The sequence below is a fragment of the Ursus maritimus genome, unplaced genomic scaffold, assembly GCF_017311325.1.
Source record: "Ursus maritimus isolate PB19 unplaced genomic scaffold, ASM1731132v1 scaffold_23, whole genome shotgun sequence".
Taxonomy (NCBI): domain Eukaryota; kingdom Metazoa; phylum Chordata; class Mammalia; order Carnivora; family Ursidae; genus Ursus; species Ursus maritimus.
Genome location: NW_024424786.1, coordinates 38,675,974 through 38,697,885, shown reverse-complemented (window position 1 = coordinate 38,697,885; position 21,912 = coordinate 38,675,974). Strand labels below are relative to the sequence as shown.

The window sequence follows — 21,912 nt, the reverse complement described above, 5'->3', positions numbered from 1 at the left end:
GTTTTATTTGTGATAGCCAAAAACTGGGAACAGCCCAAATGGCCATCGACAGGTGAATGGATAAACAATAGTGTATCCATACAATGGAATACTACTCAGTAATAAAACAGAATGAACTATTAATCACATGCAGCAATATGGATATAACTTCAAATAATTACATGAAATTATGTGAAAGGAGACGGACAAAAAGAGCACAGAAGATATGATCCCATTGACATAAATCTCTAGAAAATGCAAATTAATGTATAGTGACAAAAAGCAGACCAGGTGCTGCCCGGGGATGGGGGCGAGAAGAGGCGGGATTTACAAAGGGAAACAACGTTTCGGGAGTTACGGAGATGTTCATCATCTTGATTGCGGTGATGGTTTCACGGATTCGCACATACTATACCAAACCTAGCCAAGCATATATTCTAACCATGTTGCATTTTATCGAATGTCAGTTATAGCTCTGGAGTTACGCTCCAGTCAAGCTCATCAGGGTTCAACAAAGCTGTTTTAAAAAAATTTTAAGGCACAACCAACATCCCAAATCAGTATGCACTTCCACCTGCCACACAGTCTAAATAAAGTACAACGCAGTCTGCAGAGAAGTCGCAGTAAAGATGTGGCTAAGAGCTCTTGGGACGCTCACCTCCGCGGCTTGCTTTGTTAAGGTCCCAGCACTCTCAGGCTTCGGGGCTGAATTCCACTCCGCTCTTTTCTGCTTGGGTGTGGTCTCCAAGTTCACTACCGGCTTCTCCCTAATGAATTTTGCGATCATAGAGTCAACAAGTAACACTACTTCACAATTACTGGAAATTCTGCGTTACTTCAGATCTGTGATTTTCAGAGCTCTTTCAATTTCGAGACCCTAGGAAACATCTTCCCTGAAGCTTGTTTCCGGAACCACGCCATTAGGAGCCTCACAAAGTAATCACCGTTGACTGCTTTTCCGAGGAGTGTTAAACTGCTAATGAGAGCAGTGAGCAGCTTTCAGGGTTTTTTAAATAGCTGATCATCTTTCTTCCATGTTTATGAAAGTGACTTGCACATAGCTTTACAAAACTGGTAACGGTACGTAATGGCTTCTAATGAAATGCAGCTGGCCTCTGCTCCCTCCCTTCTCTCTGCCCATCCTCCTGGGAGAGGCAAGCCCCTTAAACCCTTGAGCTGTTTCTTCCAACAACTAGTTCCATATTTCTGAGAAATCGCATTAAGCCTCAATACTATAACTGCAAGTATCGTGAGAGAAATCCGTATATTTTGTCCCTTGAACCAAAACGTTGTTAGCAGAGGACTGAAACCAAAGGCAGGAATATGCTTTGGGATAGTACAGTGAAATATATTGGGGTCACAAAGGCCTGGGTTTGGGGCGCCTGGCTGGCTCAGTCAGTAGAGTGCTAGAGTCTGCGACTCTTGATCTCGGGGTTGTGAGTTCAAGCCCCACGTTGGATGTGGAGATTACTTAAAAAATAAAATAAAATCTTAAAAAAGAGCTGGGTTTGAACGCTGGCTCTGATCCTTGCTGCCCAAGCTTGAGCTAGTAAATGAATGTGTCTGAACACCAGTTCGATTATCTATGAAATAGAGGTGAGAGCGTTTGTCTCGCAGAGTTGTCGAGGGGGTAAAGGAGAGAGCGGGCACACACGTCTAGTACATTACCAACCAAAACTGGCATTTTCTTTGCCTTTCCCCCACGCTTTACCTCTTCTCCAAAGTACAGTGTATGGGGGTGGCGTATAGCTCTTTGGGGGAACATTCAGACCCTCGAAATTTTAAAAAGAAGCAAACTGTGTGTTTAATGAAAGTGAACTGAGGAAATTTGCAAGATCACAGCATTCATTAGTGAGACCGAGTGGCCACGTGGAAAGAGCCAGTTCTCAGGGTTCTGGAGGTCTTGGGGCTAGAAACTGCTACCAGGCAGGTCCCGTCAGCGGGCCCCAGGCCTGGTGGTAATCTGCTGTCTGGAGCACACCAGCCTTCCCTTCACTGGTTGGGGGGTGGTGTAGGCTGGTTCCTATGGAAACCCCTCAGGGTTTGCTTTATATAACTGCCATCAGAGTTGGTTCTTCAAAGGCTTCCCCTCCCTAAGACCCAGTCCTTCCACAGCGAGACTCTTACCCCTCCTGGATGCTTCTGCTCAGCTCTGAGGCTCCCTGCTGTGGCTCCTTGGGAGAGAGCTGGACCAACGCTTGAGATGGTTCTTCTAGGGGGTTGGGGGATGGGAAGAAGATGCTGTTTAAACCACAGCTGCCTCCTATAGGGAGCCAGATCTGTGAAGGGAGAGTCAGAGCCAGCACCTTGACGTCTCTGTGAAGGTGGGCTCAGAGCTCCAGTCCAGAGCCCTGCCTGGCCTGGTCAGCACTCCACCAGTTTGGGGGTAAAGGAGGGGGATGGTGGGACTAGGTGCTGGAGAGGGCTCCGTTCCCCTGGGAAGGAGAGACTTTGGAACTCCCACGGATGAAACTGGGAGAGGATGAGGTGAGATCCCAGAAATCTGGGGGCTAAACCTGAGCGCAGGAGCTTCTGAGGCCTCAGAGCCCTAGAGCCACGGTCAGCTCTGCTGGGGAGCGGCCACCTCTGTTTCCACTTCCACCCGAAGTAGAGTCGGAGGCTGGATCCCCGAGAGAGACACTGGACGCCTGGCTCGCTTTGATTGAATTACCAACAGAAGGTCATTCCCCAGTATGTGCTCATTCCGGTTAAGGGGCATTGGCAGGACCGACACGGAGCTAGGAGAAGAAGCCTTGAAGGCAACTCTGGTGCCTTTTCCGGGGGTCCGACGGCCCGCTGGACCTGAGAACCGCCCCCAATAAGGCCTGGGCAGCGCGGCGCCATGATTGATGGGGAGAACACAGTTCCTGTGGCCGGGCCTAAGGGGCACAGCTGAACCGCCTGGGGCTGGTGGCCTGTCCCCAGGCCGCTTACCTGGGGCTCGAGGGGCGGGGCCGGGGCGGGGCCGGGAGAAGCGAGAGAGGCGGTGCCTGCTCTCCCCGCTGGCGGCCGGGGTGAGGCCCATCCCGCTGCTGCGGCTCCGCGCCTGACCGGGCCCAGTCGGCTCTGCCTGGGGCTAGCGGAGCCGGGGGGCGGTGGAGGACGCTGGCAAGGCCTGTGGGGGTGACCCTGCCCTGGGGCGGAGGGCGTGGCTGCAGGAGAAGCAGAGGGCGCGGCAAACGGCGGGGCGCGCGGGCGCCGTGCGCACGGGGGAGGGAATGGAGGGGGCGCTCAGAGGGGCGCTTAGAGGCCCAGGAAAGGCGGTGGCGGAGGTCATCGGGGGTGGAAGGTAATGCAGAACAGTAGGAAAGGAAGCCGGAGGTGCCATCCGACGTGGCTGCTGAAGCCCACTGAGCGACTAACGCATTGATGCCAGATGGAGAGACCTGGGAGGCGTGGGAGTTAAGATGCGAGGTTCGGGGTTTTTTATTTGAGGGCGCCTGGGTGGCTCAGTCGGTTCAGCGTCTGCCTTGGGCTCAGGTCATGATCCCAGGGTCGGAATCAAATCTCACATCATCCAGGCTCCCTCTCTGCTCAGTGGGGAGCCTGCTTCTCCCTCACTCACACGGCTCACACCAGCGCTGCGCCTTGCGCTCTCTCTCTCTCTCTGTCAAAAAAATAAATAAAATCTTAAAAAAGCTAAAGTTTTTTTATTTGAATTATTTATATAACTTAAATTCTATGTTATGTAGTAACTAATTATGTAATATATATAATATGGCAAAGAACTGCATGGAAGGCCCTGGGTAGCTCAGTTGGTTAGCTGTGGGACTCTTGACTAAGGGCTCAGGTCTTGATATAAGGTCGTGAGTTCGTCCCAGGGATGGCTCCAGGCTGGGCGCTGAGACTGTAAAAAAAAAAAAAAAAAAAAAAAAAGCACATGGAATACATGAGTTGTGAAGTACAGTAAGATTACTCCCCAGGAACACGCAGTCTACTTAGGGAACAGAGGCATTGCCCAGTGTGGGGTTACTCTGCTGTGTCCCTCCTATCCCCATCTCCCTGCCTCCCTCTGCCAGAGATAACCTCTCCTACTCCTGTGTCTATTATGCCTTGCTCTTTTTTTTTAAGATTTTATTTATTAGAGAGAGAGAGAGAGCCTGACAAGGGGCAGAGGGAGATGGAGAAGCAGACTCAGCCCTGAGTGGGGAGCCCTCTCCAGGCTCTATCCTAGAATCCTGGGATCATGACCTGAGCTGAAGGCAGATGATTAACCAACTCAGCCACCGAGGCACTCTCATGCCCTTGCTTTTTAAGATAGCTTTTTAAAATCCCTTCTTTGTACTCCTCTTACATCATTTCATTTTGCATATGTGAAGCTTTATAAAAATGGTATGCTGTATGCTATCTTCTGCAACTTGCTTCTTTCAAGGCTGTTTCCATAATACATACATAGTACTGTATACATCTGTAATTCATTTTCCCTGCTGGAAAATATTCCATTCTGTGAATATACCACAATTGATCGACCTGGTGATAAAGTCACATGATTTTTTCCTAATTTGGAATTAGAAACTATTGAAAAGAACCCAAATTGTGCCCTGACGGATGCACACAAGAGATTCTACAGAATTTAGTACCTGGGAAGGTATGTAAATATTCAACTTTACAACAGAATACTAAAACATTTTCCCAAGTGATGGTGCCAATTTCACTTCTAGCAGCCATGTGTAAGCATTCTTGGGGATTTACATCTTCTCCAGCACTTAGTACTGTCATGCTTGCTTTCTCCAGGTAAATGGATAGAACTAGTATTTTACTAAGAAGTCTTACTGGAAGTTTCAATTTGCATGTCACTGATCACTAAGATTGAAACCTTTACATATATGTATCAGCCATTTAGATTTCCTCTTGTAAAAAGTGCCTGTTCATGTCTTTTGCCCAATTTTCGATGGAGCTGTTTTCTTGTTAGCGTGTTGAGGCCGTGTATGTGTTCTTGGCGCTCTCCTTTGTCAGTCGTGTTTGCTTACACGTATTTTCTTCCAGGTCATGGTTTGTCTTTTCACTTTCTTTATGGAGTCTCCCGATAAAGAGAAGCTATTAACTTTAATGAAGTAGAGCTTATCAGTCCCCTTTTTTGTAGCTAGCACTCTGTGTCTTGCCATGAAGTTCTTTCTTGCTCTGAAGTCAGAAAACTATTCTTCTATCTTTTCTTGTAGAAGTTTTAAACTTTTGTCTTGTTCATTTAAACTACCTGGAATTGATTTTTCCCCATATGAATAATCCCCATATGATTTATGTCAGCCTGGCATATTCATAGTTTCTTCTTCCCCCAGGAATGAGCAAGACCACCTCTGTCATGTGTCAGGCTTTAGTGAACGAGCAAGGAAATCGTTGGCTATATTCTACTCCATTGGTAAATGTGTCTGTCTTTGTGCTCCTATCATGTGATCTTAATCACTCTATCTTTAGGATAAATCTTGACATATGGAATTCTCCAGACTCCTCTCCCCATCCCCTTAGTCTTCCACAGAAGCTTCTTGGCTTTTTGCCCTTCCATAAATATTAGCTTGCTAAATTGCTCAAAATACTCTGTTGACATTTTGATTGAAATTACATTGAGTCAGTATATCAATTTGGCAATTTCAACATCTTTACAAAATGGAATCTGCCAATCGATTACATATTATCTCTGTTTGTGAGGTCTTCTTTAACGTCTTTCAATGAAGTCTTGATCTTTGGTATATTACATTTGTCCCTCTACTCATTTGGAAGTTCACACTCTATTCTTTTTTTTATTGCCCTTGAAATTTTAACATGCATGCTCAAAGTCTGAAAGTAATATCGTAAACACCCCTCTGCAACAATACAAGGACGTCAGAACACTCATCCCTGTCTTCCTCTCCTATGTTCTTTTAGTTTTGCCCTTTTTAAAAGCCTGAATTCCCTTTATCACCATTCATATACTACACAGACACGGGTATAGATTTACCCGCTCGCCACTACCTTTGCTCATCACTCCTTCCTGCATTGCAGACCTTCCCGCTGAGGTCATCTTTCTTCTTCTTAAAACATAGCCCTTTGGAGCTCCTGTCATGAAGATCTTTGGTGATTCACTTCTGACTCTCACGGTGCCCCGATGAGGACCCCAGTCGCCCTTCCAGGAAGTAAATATGTCTGCTTCTGTTTCTTTCTATGGTGTCACCAACATTGATGACCAGTGCTAACCTGTATTGAGTTTCGGTAACCGAAAGTGATGGCAAAGTGACAGGAACCCAGCAGGAAAGAAAGAGTCAACCTACATGGTCAAGAGCCGTGGGTGGAAAAAAATCAAGCTACGTCACGTTTTTGGTTGAGATTCGTCCATAAACTTATGTTCCGTGGGGGAGGGAAGAAGGTTCATAGGATAAACATCAAAGGAATGAGAAGTGTTGTGTTAGCCTACTGAGGTTACGGGTGATGCTTGCTCTTCCCCCATTTTACAGTATTTCCATCCAGATGGTTCGATCTCTTTGGGGGGATAAAGGTAAATAAAAAGCAGCTGGCTTTGTCCTATTGGTTTTCTCCTTCAAGTGTATGTGGTCTCTCTCCAATTAGACTGGAACCTCTTTGAGAGCGAGAGTGATTGCCCCTCCTGTAATGACCACAACGCCTCGTCATACAAAATGGCCGCAGCCACAAAAACTCCCTCCCAGGGCAGAAGATCATCCAAATAAGTTGAAACTGTCTTCTCCAGAGTGTATTACCATGCTTTCAGGCCACAACACCTTCATTCCCTCAAGAGATGCTGACTGAAATACAAACAATTATAAGAGAATATTATGAACAATTATATGCCAACAAATTGGGCAATCTGGAAGACAGGGATAAATTCCTAGAAACATATAAACTAACAAATGTTCAGGAACTAAACATCCCCTGTCTGGGCCATTTCCTGCACCGTCCCCCTCCTCCAAAATGGTCCTGACTGGAATTAGCCAGCTCCCACCCTCCAGATTATACCTGCAGCTTCTCTGTTTTCCATTAGTACACCAGACTCTTTCCAATCCTTTGGTTCAAGATGCTGGAAGCTTTTTTTTTTTTTTTTCCTTTTGGCCCCTTTCCCTCATCTTTCTCATCAGCCAGCTATCCAGTTCTGTTGATCCTTCCTATCCAGGATTTCTGCTCACACTCTGTTCCAGGGTGGTGCAAAACTCGTCCCGAGAGAAAGAGGATCCATGACGCTCTCCAGTGACCTAGAAGGGAACCAGATAGAAGAAGGGGGTAAGATGTAGACCAAAGTAGGTGAATCTGGGTATAAGTCTCTCCCTAGGCCCAGAGTTACACCCATTCAGGAGCAGGGATAGGGAAAGAAGTTGCTGGATCAAAGAATGGGGGAGAGGGGGACACCCTGAGATTCCCGACCGCAGATTATGATTCCCTGGCTACTAATTGGTTACTCATAGATAAATAGATAAATTTGCCTCAGTCAGGATCTGTGGCCAGTGAGAAGAGCACCTGCCTAGTGTATGCTTGGGCCAGGACTCCACACCTGCTGGAGGAGAGACAGAAGGAGCTGGTGGCCGCATAGGAGCCAGAAACCACGACTCCCAATCATTCATTCCTTAAATACACCGAGCAAGTGCTTTATTTATTTATTTTAAGATTTTATTTATTTATTTGATAGAGACAGCGAGAGAGGGAACACAAGCAAAGGGAGTGGGAGAGGGAGAAGCAGGCTTCGTGCCGAGCAGGGAGCCCAATGCGGGGCTCGATCCCAGGACCCTGAGATCATGACCTGAGCCGAAGGCAGATGCTTAATGGCTGAGCCACCCAAGCGCCCCTGAGCAAGTGCTTTAAATGCATCAAGCAAGGCATCACTTGGTAATGAGGGTATAAGTATAAATTTGCCCTCATGGAATTTACCATCAGGAAGTAGGGGGAGGGGGAGACAAATATTAGACAATTCTTCAGTGTATAATGACCAGTTATGATAAGCGCTCTCAGGGACAAGCCCAGGTCTAGGGAGCTGGGGTGGGGTGGGGGGCACCAGCCTGGGGCAGGGGAATCCCCCATCCTGTCAGGGTCAGGGTCATCATCAGCCCTTTCCCTTCTCCCACAAGTTCGCCTCCCTTTGGCTCAGGAAGAGGGATTTGCCCCCTCCCACCCCTGGACAGACCAACAGACACTAAGGCCCTCCTTGATTCTGGAACTTTCCATATTCAACAAGCTCTTGGAGAAAAGATTTAAGCCCAGCCAGATTCTCCCAGCTGTCAAAACCTGGGGCCAGGAGAAATGAAATGTAGCACCTGCTTCCTTCTGCTGCCACACCCACTCCCCACCCCTGCAACAGTCTTGGGGTGCCAGGGTGAGACCAGACATAGCTATTACTCTGTTACAGGCTGAATGGTGCTCTGCCCCCAAAATCAGAAAATCAGATGTTGAAGCCCTAACCCCCAGGAACTAGAATGAGACTATATTTGGACATACGCCTTTTTAAAAAGGGTGATTAAGGTCAAATGAGTTCATAGGGGTAGAATTCCATATGACTGGTCTACTTAGAAGAGATTAGGACACAAACACACAGATCAAGTGTGGGAAAATGAACATGTGTGTTTAAAGAGCCCAGTCGGTGCTATTTTGCTATGCCACCCTCCTGCCTTGATTCAGAGTGGGGACTGAGGCTGGGCTGGGGAGGGGGGCAGGGCACATTTGCCTCAGGCCTAAAGAAGGGCACTGTGAGGCCGGGACCAGGACCCAGGTCTGCCTCCCAGGGGCAGGGCCCCCTGCCTTGCCCAACGGGATTCTACACCTTGGTTTCTCCTCCGTGGTATGTAGATTATTGTGTCTGAAGGGACTGAGATGGAATTTCCCCAAACAGAGCACCATCTGCAGCCCGGCTCCTCCTACCCAGCAAGACCTGAGCAAACTTTCTGGTTCTGTACCCCAAGCCCTGCCCATTAAAGCCTAAGTCAGTGAGTGCTTCTCAAACACCGATATGCATCAGAATCACCTGGGGAGGATGCGAAAATGCAGATTCCTGGGCCCCCCTGCCAGAGAGGTTCCTCTTTCCTAGGTCTGGGGTGGGGCCCAGAAGGACACATTTCTAACAAGCTTCCAGGCCTCACTGATGCCACACTTGAGAAGGCCCGGCTCAGATGCTTTTCCCCAGAGCTGACCCTGCACCTGCCTGGCCATCAGAGCAGCCTTATTCTTCCCTCAGCTCCCCAGGCCTTGGAGCCTTTGTCCAGCCTGGAGTGCTGCCAGGAATTCCCTGCCTCCAAGTCTGACAGGGTGCTCGGATCCTGGGACCTCCCAAATCAGGATAAAGTTGAGGGGTTGTGCTGCCTTTTAAAGGGAAGGCTTTACTGGAATTTGAGCCAGAACTGGAGCGACGCTAGTCCAAAGAATCCTGGGGGATCTTGATTAAAAGGCAGATACCTGGGCCCACCCCCAACACAGACCTCCTGTGAAGACACTCTTCTGGAGTCACCCTCTCAATACAGAGCTGAGCAAAGAGAGTCACAGAGAGGGCAAGTGACTTGGCCCAGGGCACACAGCATGTTAGAGCAGAGGCTGAGCGAGAACTCGGGTCACCTTCAGGGTGGAGTATATGGCCCACTGAACCTCGCTGCCTCTTCTGAGCCTCCGGGGTGGGGGGGCCCGCCTCTCTTCCAGCCCCTTCCTCACCATCTTCCACCACCTTTCTGGTGACCGCAGCTGGGCCCTGGCATTTTTAGCTAAAGCTGAAATGGAGCCTCAGGGGACTAGAAATCATGCAAAAGAGAGAAAAGTGGGGGAACGGGCACGGAAGCCAGGGGAATGAAAATCTCTCAGGTGGGAAGGGGAGTCAGGAACCAGAAGCCACCCCATGATATCCAAGCAGCTGGGGCGGGGCTTCTCCTGGGACCTGCCCACGCGTGCCACCACTGGGGCCTCTGACTGGGGAGGGCTCCGATGGCAGCCCAGGAAACCACAAACCCTTGCAGGCCCTAAAAGAGCCTGCCTCTAACCTCCCTCTGCAACAGCTCCGTGCTTCAGATCCAAGTGCAGCCGGAGGCCGGGGTGCTGGTTAGTTAGTTGCTTAGTTCAAGCTTCTGGCTCCTGGACCCGGATTTCTGCTGACAGCCCCAGGCCAGCTGGTGGGACCGGATCTGGGGTGTGGACCAGGGGCGGACCGCTGCCCAGACCTGCCTCTCACGCCTGCTGCAAGGGGCACTGGGACCCTGCTGGGCGCAGGTGAGGCTAACAGCTGGGGGAGCTGCTGCCCTGGCCCCTCAGATCCTGGCTGGGAAAGGCAAGTCCGGCCAGTGGGGGCAGGGCCAGGGCTCCTGGAATCTGGATCTGCAGGCTGAGTTGGAGGCGCTCCACGCCCCATGTCACCTGGAGAAAAACTGGACCCACTTCCTGACCCCTTCATCCTGCAGCCTCCAGTCTTCCACCCGGTGAGCAGCCACTCTGGTCTGGAAGCTCCAGGTCTCAGCCCCCCCCCACCGCTCCCTCACTCCAGCTGGACTTACACTCCTCCCAGGCGGTGGGTGGAGAGGCCTTGGGTCTTGGGCCCGGCTCCCCCGACACCTGCTCATGGACCTGGAAGGCCCTCCTGAGCTTAGCTGAGTGGCTGAGCAGCTAATTCCCACCTGGGTGAGAATGACGGGCTCACAGGGTCCTTACATTTTAAAAGTAATAGAGCCTGGAGTCAGAGCTGTGCTGCTAATGCCTGGCGGGGGGCTGGGAGGATCCGGGGCTACTGTGTAGTATCCTTGGGGGGGGGGGCACTGAGCATCTTGGGTGGTCTCATCTCCAGCCTGGAAGAGAGTCAGCTTGGAACCTCCAACGGGGGGCTGGGTGTGGGTTCCCCTCACGCGGATTTTCCGAAGTCTGGCCTTGCTTTACAGGAGGCTGAATGCCCAGTGTATTCTGCCCTCTCATTAATGAACGCTAATTATCACTTTCTCTTGACTTGGCCCTCTCCCTCCAGGAGAGCTGCATCAGCTCCACAAATATTACCAGCCAGTCCTAGAGCCTGGGAAGTGGGATGGACTGAGGTGCTGAGCCTGGCTGAGCTGTGGGCCCTCAGACAGCCAGGAGCTCCGGCACCTCCCCAGGTGCCTGAGTAATGGGGCGAAGCAGCTGCCCAGGTTGCAGCCCCTCCTCGCTTTGCAGGCTGCAAGCTCCTACCTAGAGGGCAGCACTGTTGGGGCTCAGCTCCTTCTAGATGGTTCGGACAACACGTGGAAGGCAGTCTTGTGTTATGCCGACCTGTATACACCTGGGACACGTGCACAATCGTTCCGCAAACACCTATGCAGAGCCCACGCTGTGCCAGGCCAGGCGCTGAGCGCAGAAGGGAAAGGCAGGGCTTCCGCTCTGAGTGGCCTGTGCCTCCAGCAGAAACAGCCAGCCCCCTGGTCTCCCCGTGAGCCCGCCAACGGCCAAGCTAGCCATGCCAGTGAAGTGTCCTGGGAACACAGGGGAGGGAAGGAAAAACGCAGTCACCGTAGCAGGCAGCGCTTGGAGAAGGTGTCAGAGGACGTTGAAAGTCCAGTTGGATCTTACAGAGCCGAGGGAGAGCAGAGGAAGCGCCCCGAAAAGGCAGGGAGCTGTAAACCTGTGTGTTGCGCTTTAGGAATTGGGCACAGCTTCTGTGTGGGGCGAGGTGAGCCTGGGAAGGTAGGCGGGGCCATTGTTGGGTGTCTCTCCAGGAATCCGTATCAGGGTCCCAACTTGTCCAGCCTTCTGCCCACCTCCCCGCCCCCCCCAGTTCCTGGGCTCCAGCCAGTAAACAGTCCTCAGGATCTTGATACCAGGCTTCTGGAGGCCAGGGCCAGTCTCACAGAGCCCAAGGAGCTAGGGAGAGGGGCAGGGCTGGTGTTCTAAGTGGGCGATGGAGCTGAACTTGGCTTCCCCAGGGCAATGTGGCTTTGACATGTGAGAGTCTGGGAAAGGGGAGAAGGTGGAAGAGAACCCCAATATTTCCCCATCAGGATGTTTTCTGTTTGGGGCAGGAGAGTGGAGTTTTCTTGTTCTTCCCTCCCCACCTGCCCACCTGGCACGGGGCTCCCTCGTAAGACCTATTCTCCAGCCGCATATGGCTAGTTTTCTCCCCTTGTTCAGGTGGTTCCTTATGTCACGACAATTTTCGGTGGCCTGCGCGCGGGCAAGATGGTCATGCTACAGGGAGTGGTCCCTCTAAAGGCACACAGGTAAGGGGGTGCTCCGCGCGGGAGCTGGAGCTCAGCCCCAGCGGCATCGAGCTGGAGGCTCCTCTCTGCCTTTGGGGTCTCGGGGTTCCCGACCAGGGGTGCCCCTTCGAGAGCACCTCTCACCAGGTTCCAGGTGGACTTTCAGTGCGGCTGCAGCCTGCACCCCCGGCCGGATATCGCCATCCACTTCAACCCGCGCTTCCACACCAGCAAGCCGCATGTCATCTGCAACACCCTGCGCTTGGAGCGCTGGCAGGCCGAGGCCCGGTGGCCCCGTCTGCCCCTGCAGAGAGGGGCGCCCTTCCTCATCCTCTTTCTCTTCGGAAACGAGGAGATGAAGGTGAGGGGAAGGGATGGGCGTCGGTGTCTAGGACCTGCATCCCTCCACTGCTCCTTCCTTCTGCCGAAATCCCCACGTCACTGTTGAGGAGGGGTGTCACCCGCCAGGAGAGCCTGAGACCCGAGAGGACAGAGCAGCCGCCCAGCCCCGTCCCAAGCTGCCCGGGGCCCACGTGGCCTGGGACCCGGGGTGGCAAGAAAGGTCTCCCACGCCTGGCCCTGGGGAGGCCCCCACTGCCATCGTCCTAGCAAGCTCTTCAAGAGCGCCTGCAATATGCTGGGCTCTGTTCTAGCCCCTAAATATCCGCTGGGTAGGTCCTCATGGGGCGGATCCTCACATCCTCCCCATCTCTGGGCCTCAGTGGAGGGGGGCGGGGCGCAGGGACAGAGACCTCCACTTCAAGCCTTTCTCCGTGGATGGGAAGTCCTGCCAGGAAGATGCCAGGACCTCGACCTCTCCAGGGGAAAGGGAAGCTGGTGGGAGCAGGCAGTGGGGGGAGGGGGGAGGGGTCATCGGCCTCCTGAACCCCCATTTCCTCTCCTGGGGCTGAGGCTGCTGCAGAGGGATGGTGTGGGGAAGTGCCATGGCAGGGGCAGAGGGAGAGTGACAGGGGCTTTGGTTCCAAGGCCAGCTGGGCAACTTTGGGAAGGTCCCGGAAGCTCCCCAAGCCTTGGTCACCTCGTCTGTCCAATGTGCCTGCCTCTCAGAGTGGGTCTGAAGTGAAACGAGGGACATTTCAGGTCAGAGCGCCCAGCGACGCCAGGCACGTTAGTGCAGATTCAGTGCTGCTGAGCTGTCTGTCTGTCCGTCCTTCCAGGTGAGTGTGAACGGACAACACTTTCTCCACTACCGCTACCGGCTCCCGCTGTCTCGTGTGGACACCCTGGGCATATTTGGTGACATCCTGGTGGAGGCCGTTGGATTCCTGAACATCAGCGTGAGTTCCCTGAGTGGCAACGGCCCCTGTCTTCCCCTGGTGCCTGGGCGGGCCCAGGACCCCCCACCCCGCTGCCCCAGGCAGGCCCTGTCACACCCGTTTTACCCAAGGTGGAGGGGATCCAGCAAGTTGTGGGATACGAGTGGGGTGCAGAGGGTGCCCACCGAAGGGGACCCGAGAGCAATGGCCGGGAGGTGACCCGCTTGCGCACCTGGAGCCACGGGGCCCAAACAGCAGCTAGCTCTGTCATTCGCCCCAGAGCGCCTTATTAAAAGTGCAGATTTCTAGGACCTGCCACCAGACCTTCAGATCAGCACGTGTGAGGAGGGGCCTAGGAATCCGCATGTTCAAATGCCAGGCTTGAGAACGGCCGGCAAGGCTTCCAGGGAGAATGAGGAGCTACCAAAGCGAGCCTCTGCCCACCTCCCGGGCAAGGGCAGGGGGCGGGAGCTCCGGGAATGACTCACAGGGCCTGCAGCGGGCCTGAACCCCTCGTGATGCTTTTCCTCTTTCCTGACAGCCGTTTGCAGAGGGCGGCAGCGAGTACCCGGTTGGATACGTGAGTCTCCAGGGAGCAAGGTTGTCCCTTGTGGTTCCGGCCACACTAGCTGAGCCACCGGGGCTCCCATCTCCCCCGGCTGGACCTGCCGGTCACGGGGCTGCCGCCCAAGTTGGCGAAAGCCAGCTGCCCTTCCCTCACTGGGCAGTTGCCATGGATCCTGTCCCCCACCCCCAACCCCCGGTAGCTGGCAAGCCTGGATTCTCCTCTGGCAGCCCGAGCTGGGGCCAGCTTGGGAAGATGGACGGGGTGGGCTTGCTGCCCAGGATGGGCAGAGCCCCAGGACTCCTATCGGAAGATCCTGCCAAGTTGCAGCTTTCTGTCCTCAGCAACCGGCAGAGGCAGCCAGGGTCAGCCCGCAGGACAGGGGGACAGATGAGGCCCAAGGCCACACAATAAGTGAATGCCAGACCCTCTGTCCTGTTCTTCCCCGTTCTTCCAGACCTAGTGTCTGCTGAATCCAAGAGGGGCCCCCCGGGACTCTAACCGTTCACCTGTGTTGCGTTCGAGAGAGACAAGCCCCAGATCCCCCCAGTTCTTAATAATAATACTGAGAAGCTTTCCTTCACTGAACAAACACCGCATGGTTTCTATGTCCCCTTTCTCTTTCTTTCTCCCCTTGACAGCCTTTCCTGCTGAAGAGCCCCAGCCTGGTGAGTGACCTCCCTCCTGGGTCACCTGGTGGGAAATGCCCTCAGCATCAAGCTTCCCCCTTCCTTCATAGACACCTGCGGGCTGCAGTGGGCCAGGCAGCTTCAGGCTGAAACCCCAGCCTCGTTTTACCTTTTCTCCATTTATTCTGCATACAATTATTTGCTACTCTCTGTGCCAGGCCCGGTGCCGGCTCTAGGATAGAGGGACCAGCCAGTCCCAGCACTCCAGTTGCTCGCAGGCTGGTGGGGAGACAGACCGGTGAACAGGACATTACAGTTCAGGGTGCAGCAATGGGGGATGTGTCTGGTGCTCCTGGGCCCCAGGAAGGGGGGCGGCCACTGAGCTCAGCCCTGAAAGGCCAGGGAGAGCCGAAGCCTGCGGTAGATGTTTGGTGAATGAGCAGAGCTGAGTGTCCTCTTGGCTGCGGGCCTTGAGGCCGACTTACCAGCCCCAGGGCTCCCCTGGGGGCAGCCGCTCTCCCCAGACCCCTGTGTGCCCCCTTCTCAGTCATCTCCCCTCTTCCTACAGGAGCTGCCCTGCTCGCGTGCCCTCCCCCGGGGTCTCTGGCCCGGACAGGTCATCATACTGCGGGGGCTGGTCCTGCCGGAGCCAAAGGAGTGAGTATCCAGATGGAAGGGAGGGAGAGGCAGCTCTGATGGAGCACGAGCTCTACAAGCGTCCCCTCTGCCATCTCCAACACCGCTGCCCCATCGTGGAGCTTGTGGTTGGAAGGGTGCTCAGTGCTCAGTCCCACCAACTGAGCACTGGTCGGTGCTCGGTGCTCAGGCTCCCCCCGCAGCCCTGACAGCCCCAATTCTGGGAGTACCTTCCCCGCCTGTCCCTCTGGTCAGGCCAACCAGCCTCTCATCGCAGGTGCCAGCTCAGGCCTCCGGAAAGGTCCTTTAAGGGCTCAGGCTGAGACCCAGAGAGAGAATTCAACCTCCCAGGGTGACAGAGTGCCCTAGTTTCCGGCGGGGGCGGGGGGAGGCCCAGAGCCAGGCAGGAGGGGCTCAGAGCCACACACCAACTACCGGGACGCTGCCTCACCTCTCCCACAGGGGGCGCTCCTGCTCAGCTTCCCCAACCTGCAGGCTCCAGGCTGCTTTCGCTTTCTTTTTCCTTCCTTTTTTCGTTCTCCCCTCTCCTTCCTTCTTTCCCTCCTTTCCTTGCTGGAATTGCGTTGGATGTCGTGACTTTTCTGGGCCAGGTCGCCTGGGTCTCACTTCTGCTGAGGACACTTACTGCCTCTGTGCCCCTTCAAGGAAGTTACTTTTCCTTTCTGTGCCTCAGTTTCCTCGTGTGTAAAAAGAGGTAATGATTAGTGCCAGCTTCGGGGGTGGTGTGCATGCTTAGAACTGGGCCAGGCGCATCGTAAGCGCTCGACAAATGTCATCAAAATGGTCTCTGTGGAGGGGCAGGAGGGAAGGGAATTGCCCTGTCTTCTTCTGTTTCGGTTTTGTTGTCTGGAGTCACTGACCTCACTAAACTCTTGCCCTGCCTGCTCTTTCTGGAGCAGTCCTGTGAATTCTGGAGCAGGCATGCAGCACAGCCCCGGGCAGCATGAACCTCCAAAGCCCGGCACAGCGGGGCTGGAGTCTGGCTTGTGCCTCTTATAAACTGTGTGGTCTTGGGGAAGTCACGACACCTTTCTGAGGCTGGAGTCCTGAGTTTCCCCATCAGAATAAAAGGAGAAAGATCATCTCAGTCCTAGAGGGAAAATGAAAAAGTTCCCAGGGGTAGAAAGAACACTGTCCCCCCAAAAAACTTGGGAGACGTGACACCAGGTTCATGTCCTAGCTCAACGTCGAATGGTTATTATTAGGGACGCGGCAGGTGACTTAACTGCTCTTTCTCGGGGACCATGAATTCACACGCCCTCCGAGGTCGGACAGGTGACATAAATAGTGAAGCCCTGGTTGGGAAGGGAACTTGGAAAGAGTATTTCCATAAAGCCACTCAGGCCGGACCTTCTGATTATTTTACAAAGAGAAGCTGGAAGCCATCTTTCATATAAACTTTCCCAGTTTGGGCACGTGGTATTGCTTTGAAGTTGAAGAACACTGTGGATCTGCCAGGACATTTCTACAGGGCCACTTCCGCCACAGGCCGCCAACATCAAGACTTGGCGTTCAGCCAGCCCGCAATAAATGCTGTTACTGTTGTTTTCTGGAAGCGACTGTGGCTTGAATTGGACAGAGGGAGTAGGAGTTGGAGGGCAGGGAATTCGTCTGCATTAAAAATCCGTCCTTCCCTCTCCATCCTTCCTCGCAAGCACCGGGCAGGTGGGCGGCTGCACCTGCTGAGAGCCAGCACGGAGCTCCGCTAGGGCATCTGGAAGGAGTCGGTTACCTGGCCCAGGGCTGTGCTGGACAGGGATGAGGTTGCGGGGTTGGGAGTTGGGGGCGAACACCGAGGCCTCCAGGAGTTCCAGGCCAGTGGGAAGGGCATGGGCTGGTGCTAGAGGCTCCGTGCGGTGCACTCTCCAGGGCCCCTGCCTGCCAAGCTTCTTCCCAGTGGTGAGCCCTTGCTGGCTCCTTCCCAAAGCTGGAGAATGTCTGCGGCATCCTCCTAGAACACATCCAGCTGGAGTCCCTGAAAGACCCGCCCAGGGCACACTAACGCCCCCTTTTACCCCTGCCCTTTGCCTCCCGGTCTTCCAGCGATCAGGCTCTTATCCACCTCTTATCAGGCTCTTATCCTCGGCTTCCTGCCGAGGTCTCAGGCAACAGTTGAAGGGGTGTTGTTTCAAAGGTGACTTTGGAAACTTCCTGGACATAAAACAGAATCCGGCTGCCTTATGAGGGGTAGGTGCCAGGCAGCAGAAAGGCACCCAAATCTGGAGCCCTGCACTGTTGCCAGCCCGAAGCCCCGCAGCTATTACTAGTGACAGGGCCAGCCACGTGACTTCCTGTCCTCGTCAGTTACACGGGCTGCTGAACCTCAAGGCCCAGGATTTCTGGGAGGGCTCCGGAAATCTACTGTGTGCCAGGCACTCGCTCGATTCCACGTACATTATCTCCTTTGTTCCTTCCGTGGCCCTATGAGGGAGGTATTGTATTCGAGAGTGACATTTGTTACACATGCCCGGTGCTGTTCTAGCACTTTACACAGGACGACTGGTGAGGCAGGTACTCTTCTCCCCATGCTACAGATCAGGAAACTGAGGCACAGAGACGTGAAGTGACCTCCCCAAGGTCACAGGACTGGAAAGAGCAGAGCAGGGTTGAAGCCGGGTAGCCTGGCTCTAACCCCCACGCTATTTGCAAAGCACTTCAGGCGATACCTAGCATATAGCACCCAATAAATGTTAGTTACTATTAATATAATGCTCCCCATCTCGAGGAGGGGAAAAGGAGGCTCAGGCAAGGTAATGTGCTCCCCAGGGTCCTCCGGCCAGTGGGTGGCAACGTGGGGATTCAGTCTCAGGTGTGCCTGAGACTCGCTCAGGTGTCCCCACCCCTCTGAGGTGCCGAATCTTCCAGCTGCTCTCCCACATCCATCCCTGAGCCCAGGATCCAGCAGCCACGGCTCAGAGGAGTCAGGGAGCCCCTTCTGCCCCTTCTAGCAGCTTCACATTGAGCCTGCGGGACCAGGCCGCTCACGTGCCCGTGACGCTCAGGGCTTCCTTCGCAGACAGAACCCTGGCCTGGATCTCACCCTGGGGGTGCAAGAAGCTGATCTCGGCCCCCTTCCTCTTCTACCCGAAGCGATTCTTCGAGGTCAGTCAGAGCCAAGTGGCCCGGTCCCTCCGGGGCGGGGCACAGAGCAGCATTCCCATGGGGAGACAGGGGTGCATCCTAGGGATAGGGGGGCAGAGGATGTGGGGCTGGGAAGCCAGAGCCCGCCAGGAGAAGCAGACTTCCACGCCATGGCTCTCAACCCTCCCTACGGCTGCCAGCGATCCCACTTCCAAAAAAGGGATTTAATTAATCAAAGCAGACCCTGGCATTAGGGTTTTCAAAAAAAAAAAAGCTCCCTTTTAAGGACTCCCAAGTGCAACCAGGGCTGAGAACCAGTGCGCGAGGGCAGGCGATGGGCACAGATGGTGAAACTGAGGCCCAGGGCTGGGCTGATCCTTGTGGAAGGTCGCAGTGATCTGGTGACAAGCTGGGTGCCCCAGTCCTGTTCTTTCCCACCACCAGGTGCCCCGTGGTCCCGGTCTTTGTGACCCTGAGGGGAGGGCTCGCTGGGTGGGGCGACAGGCAGGCGGTGGACCGTCCGTCTGTCTGGAAACCTGCACACCCCTCCCGGCCTTTCCCAGGTGCTTCTCCTGTGCCAGGAGGGAGGCCTGAAGCTGGCGCTCAACGGGCAGGGCCTGGGGGCCACCAGCCTGCGGCAGCAGACCCTGGAGCGGCTGCGGGAGCTCCGAATCAGCGGCAGCGTCCAGCTCTACTGCGTCCACTACTGAGGAGTGAGCCGGGGATCCCGCCAAGGAAGGGAGGGGCCCACCCAGGCCCGGCGCCCCTCGGTGCGGCTCCACTCTCCTCCCTTCCTGGAACCGTGTGCCTGTCACCACCACCTGAGTCTGCAGGGGCTTTGGGCCCCACAGCAGAGGGGAGGCCCCAGAGCGAGAAGGCTCCTCAAAGGCAGTGGCTCCCTCCGCCAGGAGCCTGGGACTTGGCTCCATCCTTCCTGCAGGGCTGAGACAGTGGGCAGGTGGAGCAGCCCAACAAGGACAGTGGCTGAGGGGTGCCCGGGTGGCTCAGTCAGTTGAGCATCCGACTCTTGATTCTGGCTCAGGTCAGGATCTCAAAGTCATGAGATCGAGCCCCGCATCCAGCTCCGTGTTCAGCAGGGAGTCTGCTTGAGATTCCTTCCCTTCCTCTCCTCTGTCCCCCCCTCCGCCCTTGCTCTCTCCGAAATAAATAAATAAATAAAATCTTTAAAAAAGAAAGGAAAGAAAAAAACTGCGATTAAATTGGGTATTAAGCCCCAGTTTGGGGACTCAGTCTAAGTGACACCATTTGGGGTCACTAAAAAGTGACACTTTTTTAGCCACCTCAATAAACTCAACTTAAAGAAAAAGACTAATCCAGAGGGGTGCCTGGCCGGCTCACTTAAAAAAAAAAACGAGTAGTCTGTGGAAAGTAAGAACATGATAATCATTCAGAGCTAGTTCAATTAATTAATTTATGAAACGATTAGAGAAAGAATCTTGCTTTCATTACTTAAATATTAAAGACACTCTGTTAGAAGTGAAGTCAAAGCTGAAATACGTTCCAAAGCCATCTCCGGGACTGAGACACAAACACTTTCAAAGTCAGATCAGCTCCTTCCACCCGCAGCCCCTCCCTGACCGTACATTCCAGACATCTGGGGAGTTTTTAGAACATGCTGGTTCCTGGTCCAAACCTGAGACCGATGAAATCAGAATGTCTGGGTGTGGGGCCTGGGCCTCAGAATATTTTAAGAGCTCCCGGGAGATTCTGACATGGAGCCAGGTTTGAGAATAACTATTTCAGGCCTTGAAGACTCTGGAAATTCCCATACCCTTTGACATATGAAATATCTCCAGGAAAGAAGGCGCCTCCCGCGGGGCCAGCACAGCCCTTGGTAGGGACTAGTGACCAGACAGCTGAGAGCCAGGCTTGAAAGATGGGACCCAGCCTATGGGAGGGCAGGGTAGAGGGGAAGATAAAGTAGCAATGCCAGAGAAGGTGGGGACACCCCAAATTAGGGAGGCAGGACCCTAGTACATACCAAGAGCAGGAGGGAGAGTAGAGAACGTGGCAGACTCAAGGTGACGGGATCTATGCTGATGAGCTTAAGGTAGGCCCCGGGACCTCTCTGAGCCTCGGCTCCCTCCACTGCAGAAGGGGGATGGTAAGTCATCGCTCTGATCACGCCACAGGGCTGTGAGGCTCACATGTGAGCAGCCCTCTCCGTTTTCCTGCACTTTCCCACACATTCCATTCCGGTAAAAACCCTGTGAATGTAGACAGGATAAGGAGGAAGCGAGGCAGACTGGCCCAGTAGCTTATCAGAAATCACAGAGCTGGGCTGAGGATGCCAGAGTTGGAAGCAGCCCTTCCCGTCTCCTGGTCGGTGCAGGCTCTCGGGGCTCTCCGCCGACTAGCCCCCTGAACTCGGTTCCCGAAGCACACAGCCTGAGCTCAAATCCTGCTGCCTGCACGAGCTTAGACGTCCCGGCTTTGGGCAAATTCCGCGTGTTCGCATGGAGAGGTACGGGCAGTCACATCAACCGAGCGGGATGGTGGTGAATTTATAAGTCAAAATTACTTTAAATGCCTCATACTGAGTTGGAACTCAATGAATGGTGGCTCTTGCTGGAAATGTGAGAAATGCCATGCTGCCCCCCCCGCCACGTTGCCAGCATCCCCTCCCCCAGCACGAGCAGAACCCTAGGAGATGGGGCCTCACACCCAAAGTGTGTCACCTATGGGGACATATCTCAGATGGGTGACGAAGTGCTCACCATTGCTTTCCAGAAGTGTGGACGTCTTCATTCAACGATCTCTCCCTCACAGAACTGATGACCTTGTGTGGACCTTGTCCACACGCCGGGTGGGGGGAGCAGGTTGTTGACCTGGTTGCTTTAGGATGTAAAGAACTTACTGGGAATCATAGACAGATGCACTCTCGACTCTGGGGGAATCGCTGTGGCACCAGGAGTTGGAAGCAGAACTCACAAATTCTGGAGAGCCAGGCTGACACTGTGCCGACCGTTTTGCAAACAAGTTCTGTTTGGGACCCAAGCAAGGGCTTGCCAACAACAGCGACAACAAAAAACACATTCCGACTGATGTACAACAAATCCCATCCGGTAGAGAATAAAGGTCCAGAGTCTTTTTATTTCCAAAGAATCCAAGGTACTCAGTAGGAAAGAACATAGTATTACGAGTCCGTAGGCACACGCTCGGGCTTCTAAAGCCAACAGCTGATGTTTAAACAGAAAATCCTTCCCTGCTTGCAGGGGCCATGTTCCCGTCTCCCATGTGGATGGCCCCGCGCTCATAGCCACTCCGAAAATTCTCAAGCAGGTGTCTGGGTCTGGAACTTGGCCTGCTCCGCGGTGCATGGGAAGAGCAGCGATGTGCGAGCGCTCGTCGCGGGAGGGATGCCCAGCCCCACTGTCCCTCTCACAGGGCTCCCTTCGGGCAGGCGCTAGACACTGGAGTCTGGGAAAAACGACCTGCTCTCCCACCCCAAGTCGTGGAAAAGGAGGGGGTGTCCCGGGAGTACACATTCGTTCAGATGTGTGTTCACACGCACGTGCGTGTGGGGCTGTGTTTCTGCATGTATGTTGTCGTGACACCATATGTCCCAGCATCTTTCCAACGTGTCCTAGCACCGCGGC

At 53.9% G+C, this 21,912-nt stretch overlaps 2 protein-coding genes and 1 long non-coding RNA gene across 9 annotated transcripts in view; 1 reads left to right on the top strand and 2 right to left on the bottom strand.

Moving 5' to 3' along the window:
- Window positions 1-3,030, bottom strand: part of LOC121104783 (phospholipase A and acyltransferase 5-like) — a 26,561-nt gene extending 23,531 nt beyond the window's left edge. Inside the window, 3 exon segments of the mRNA XM_040639274.1 lie at window positions 638-746; window positions 2,107-2,191; window positions 2,914-3,030. Coding sequence (XP_040495208.1) covers window positions 638-746; window positions 2,107-2,191; window positions 2,914-3,004 — 285 coding nt within the window. The 5' untranslated portion in view covers window positions 3,005-3,030.
- Window positions 1-19,405, top strand: part of LGALS12 (galectin 12) — a 26,155-nt gene extending 6,750 nt beyond the window's left edge. The window contains exons 1-10 of one of the 7 annotated variants that reach the window (XM_040639272.1): window positions 9,634-10,137; window positions 10,326-10,343; window positions 12,016-12,104; window positions 12,231-12,444; window positions 13,262-13,381; window positions 13,902-13,940; window positions 14,567-14,593; window positions 15,123-15,211; window positions 18,160-18,313; window positions 18,856-19,405. In XM_040639272.1, coding sequence (XP_040495206.1) covers window positions 12,064-12,104; window positions 12,231-12,444; window positions 13,262-13,381; window positions 13,902-13,940; window positions 14,567-14,593; window positions 15,123-15,211; window positions 18,160-18,313; window positions 18,856-19,002 — 831 coding nt within the window. In that variant the 5' untranslated portion in view covers window positions 9,634-10,137; window positions 10,326-10,343; window positions 12,016-12,063 and the 3' untranslated portion in view covers window positions 19,003-19,405. The other 6 variants (XM_040639269.1, XM_040639267.1, XM_040639270.1 and 3 more) reach the window with 6 other exon arrangements.
- Window positions 6,641-7,536, bottom strand: LOC103656537. The gene is made up of 2 exons (XR_566643.2): window positions 6,922-7,536; window positions 6,641-6,710 (listed from the first exon to the last, which is right to left on the bottom strand). It is a non-coding gene; the product is annotated as an uncharacterized LOC103656537 (long non-coding RNA).
- Window positions 19,406-21,912: the final 2,507 nt, after the last annotated feature.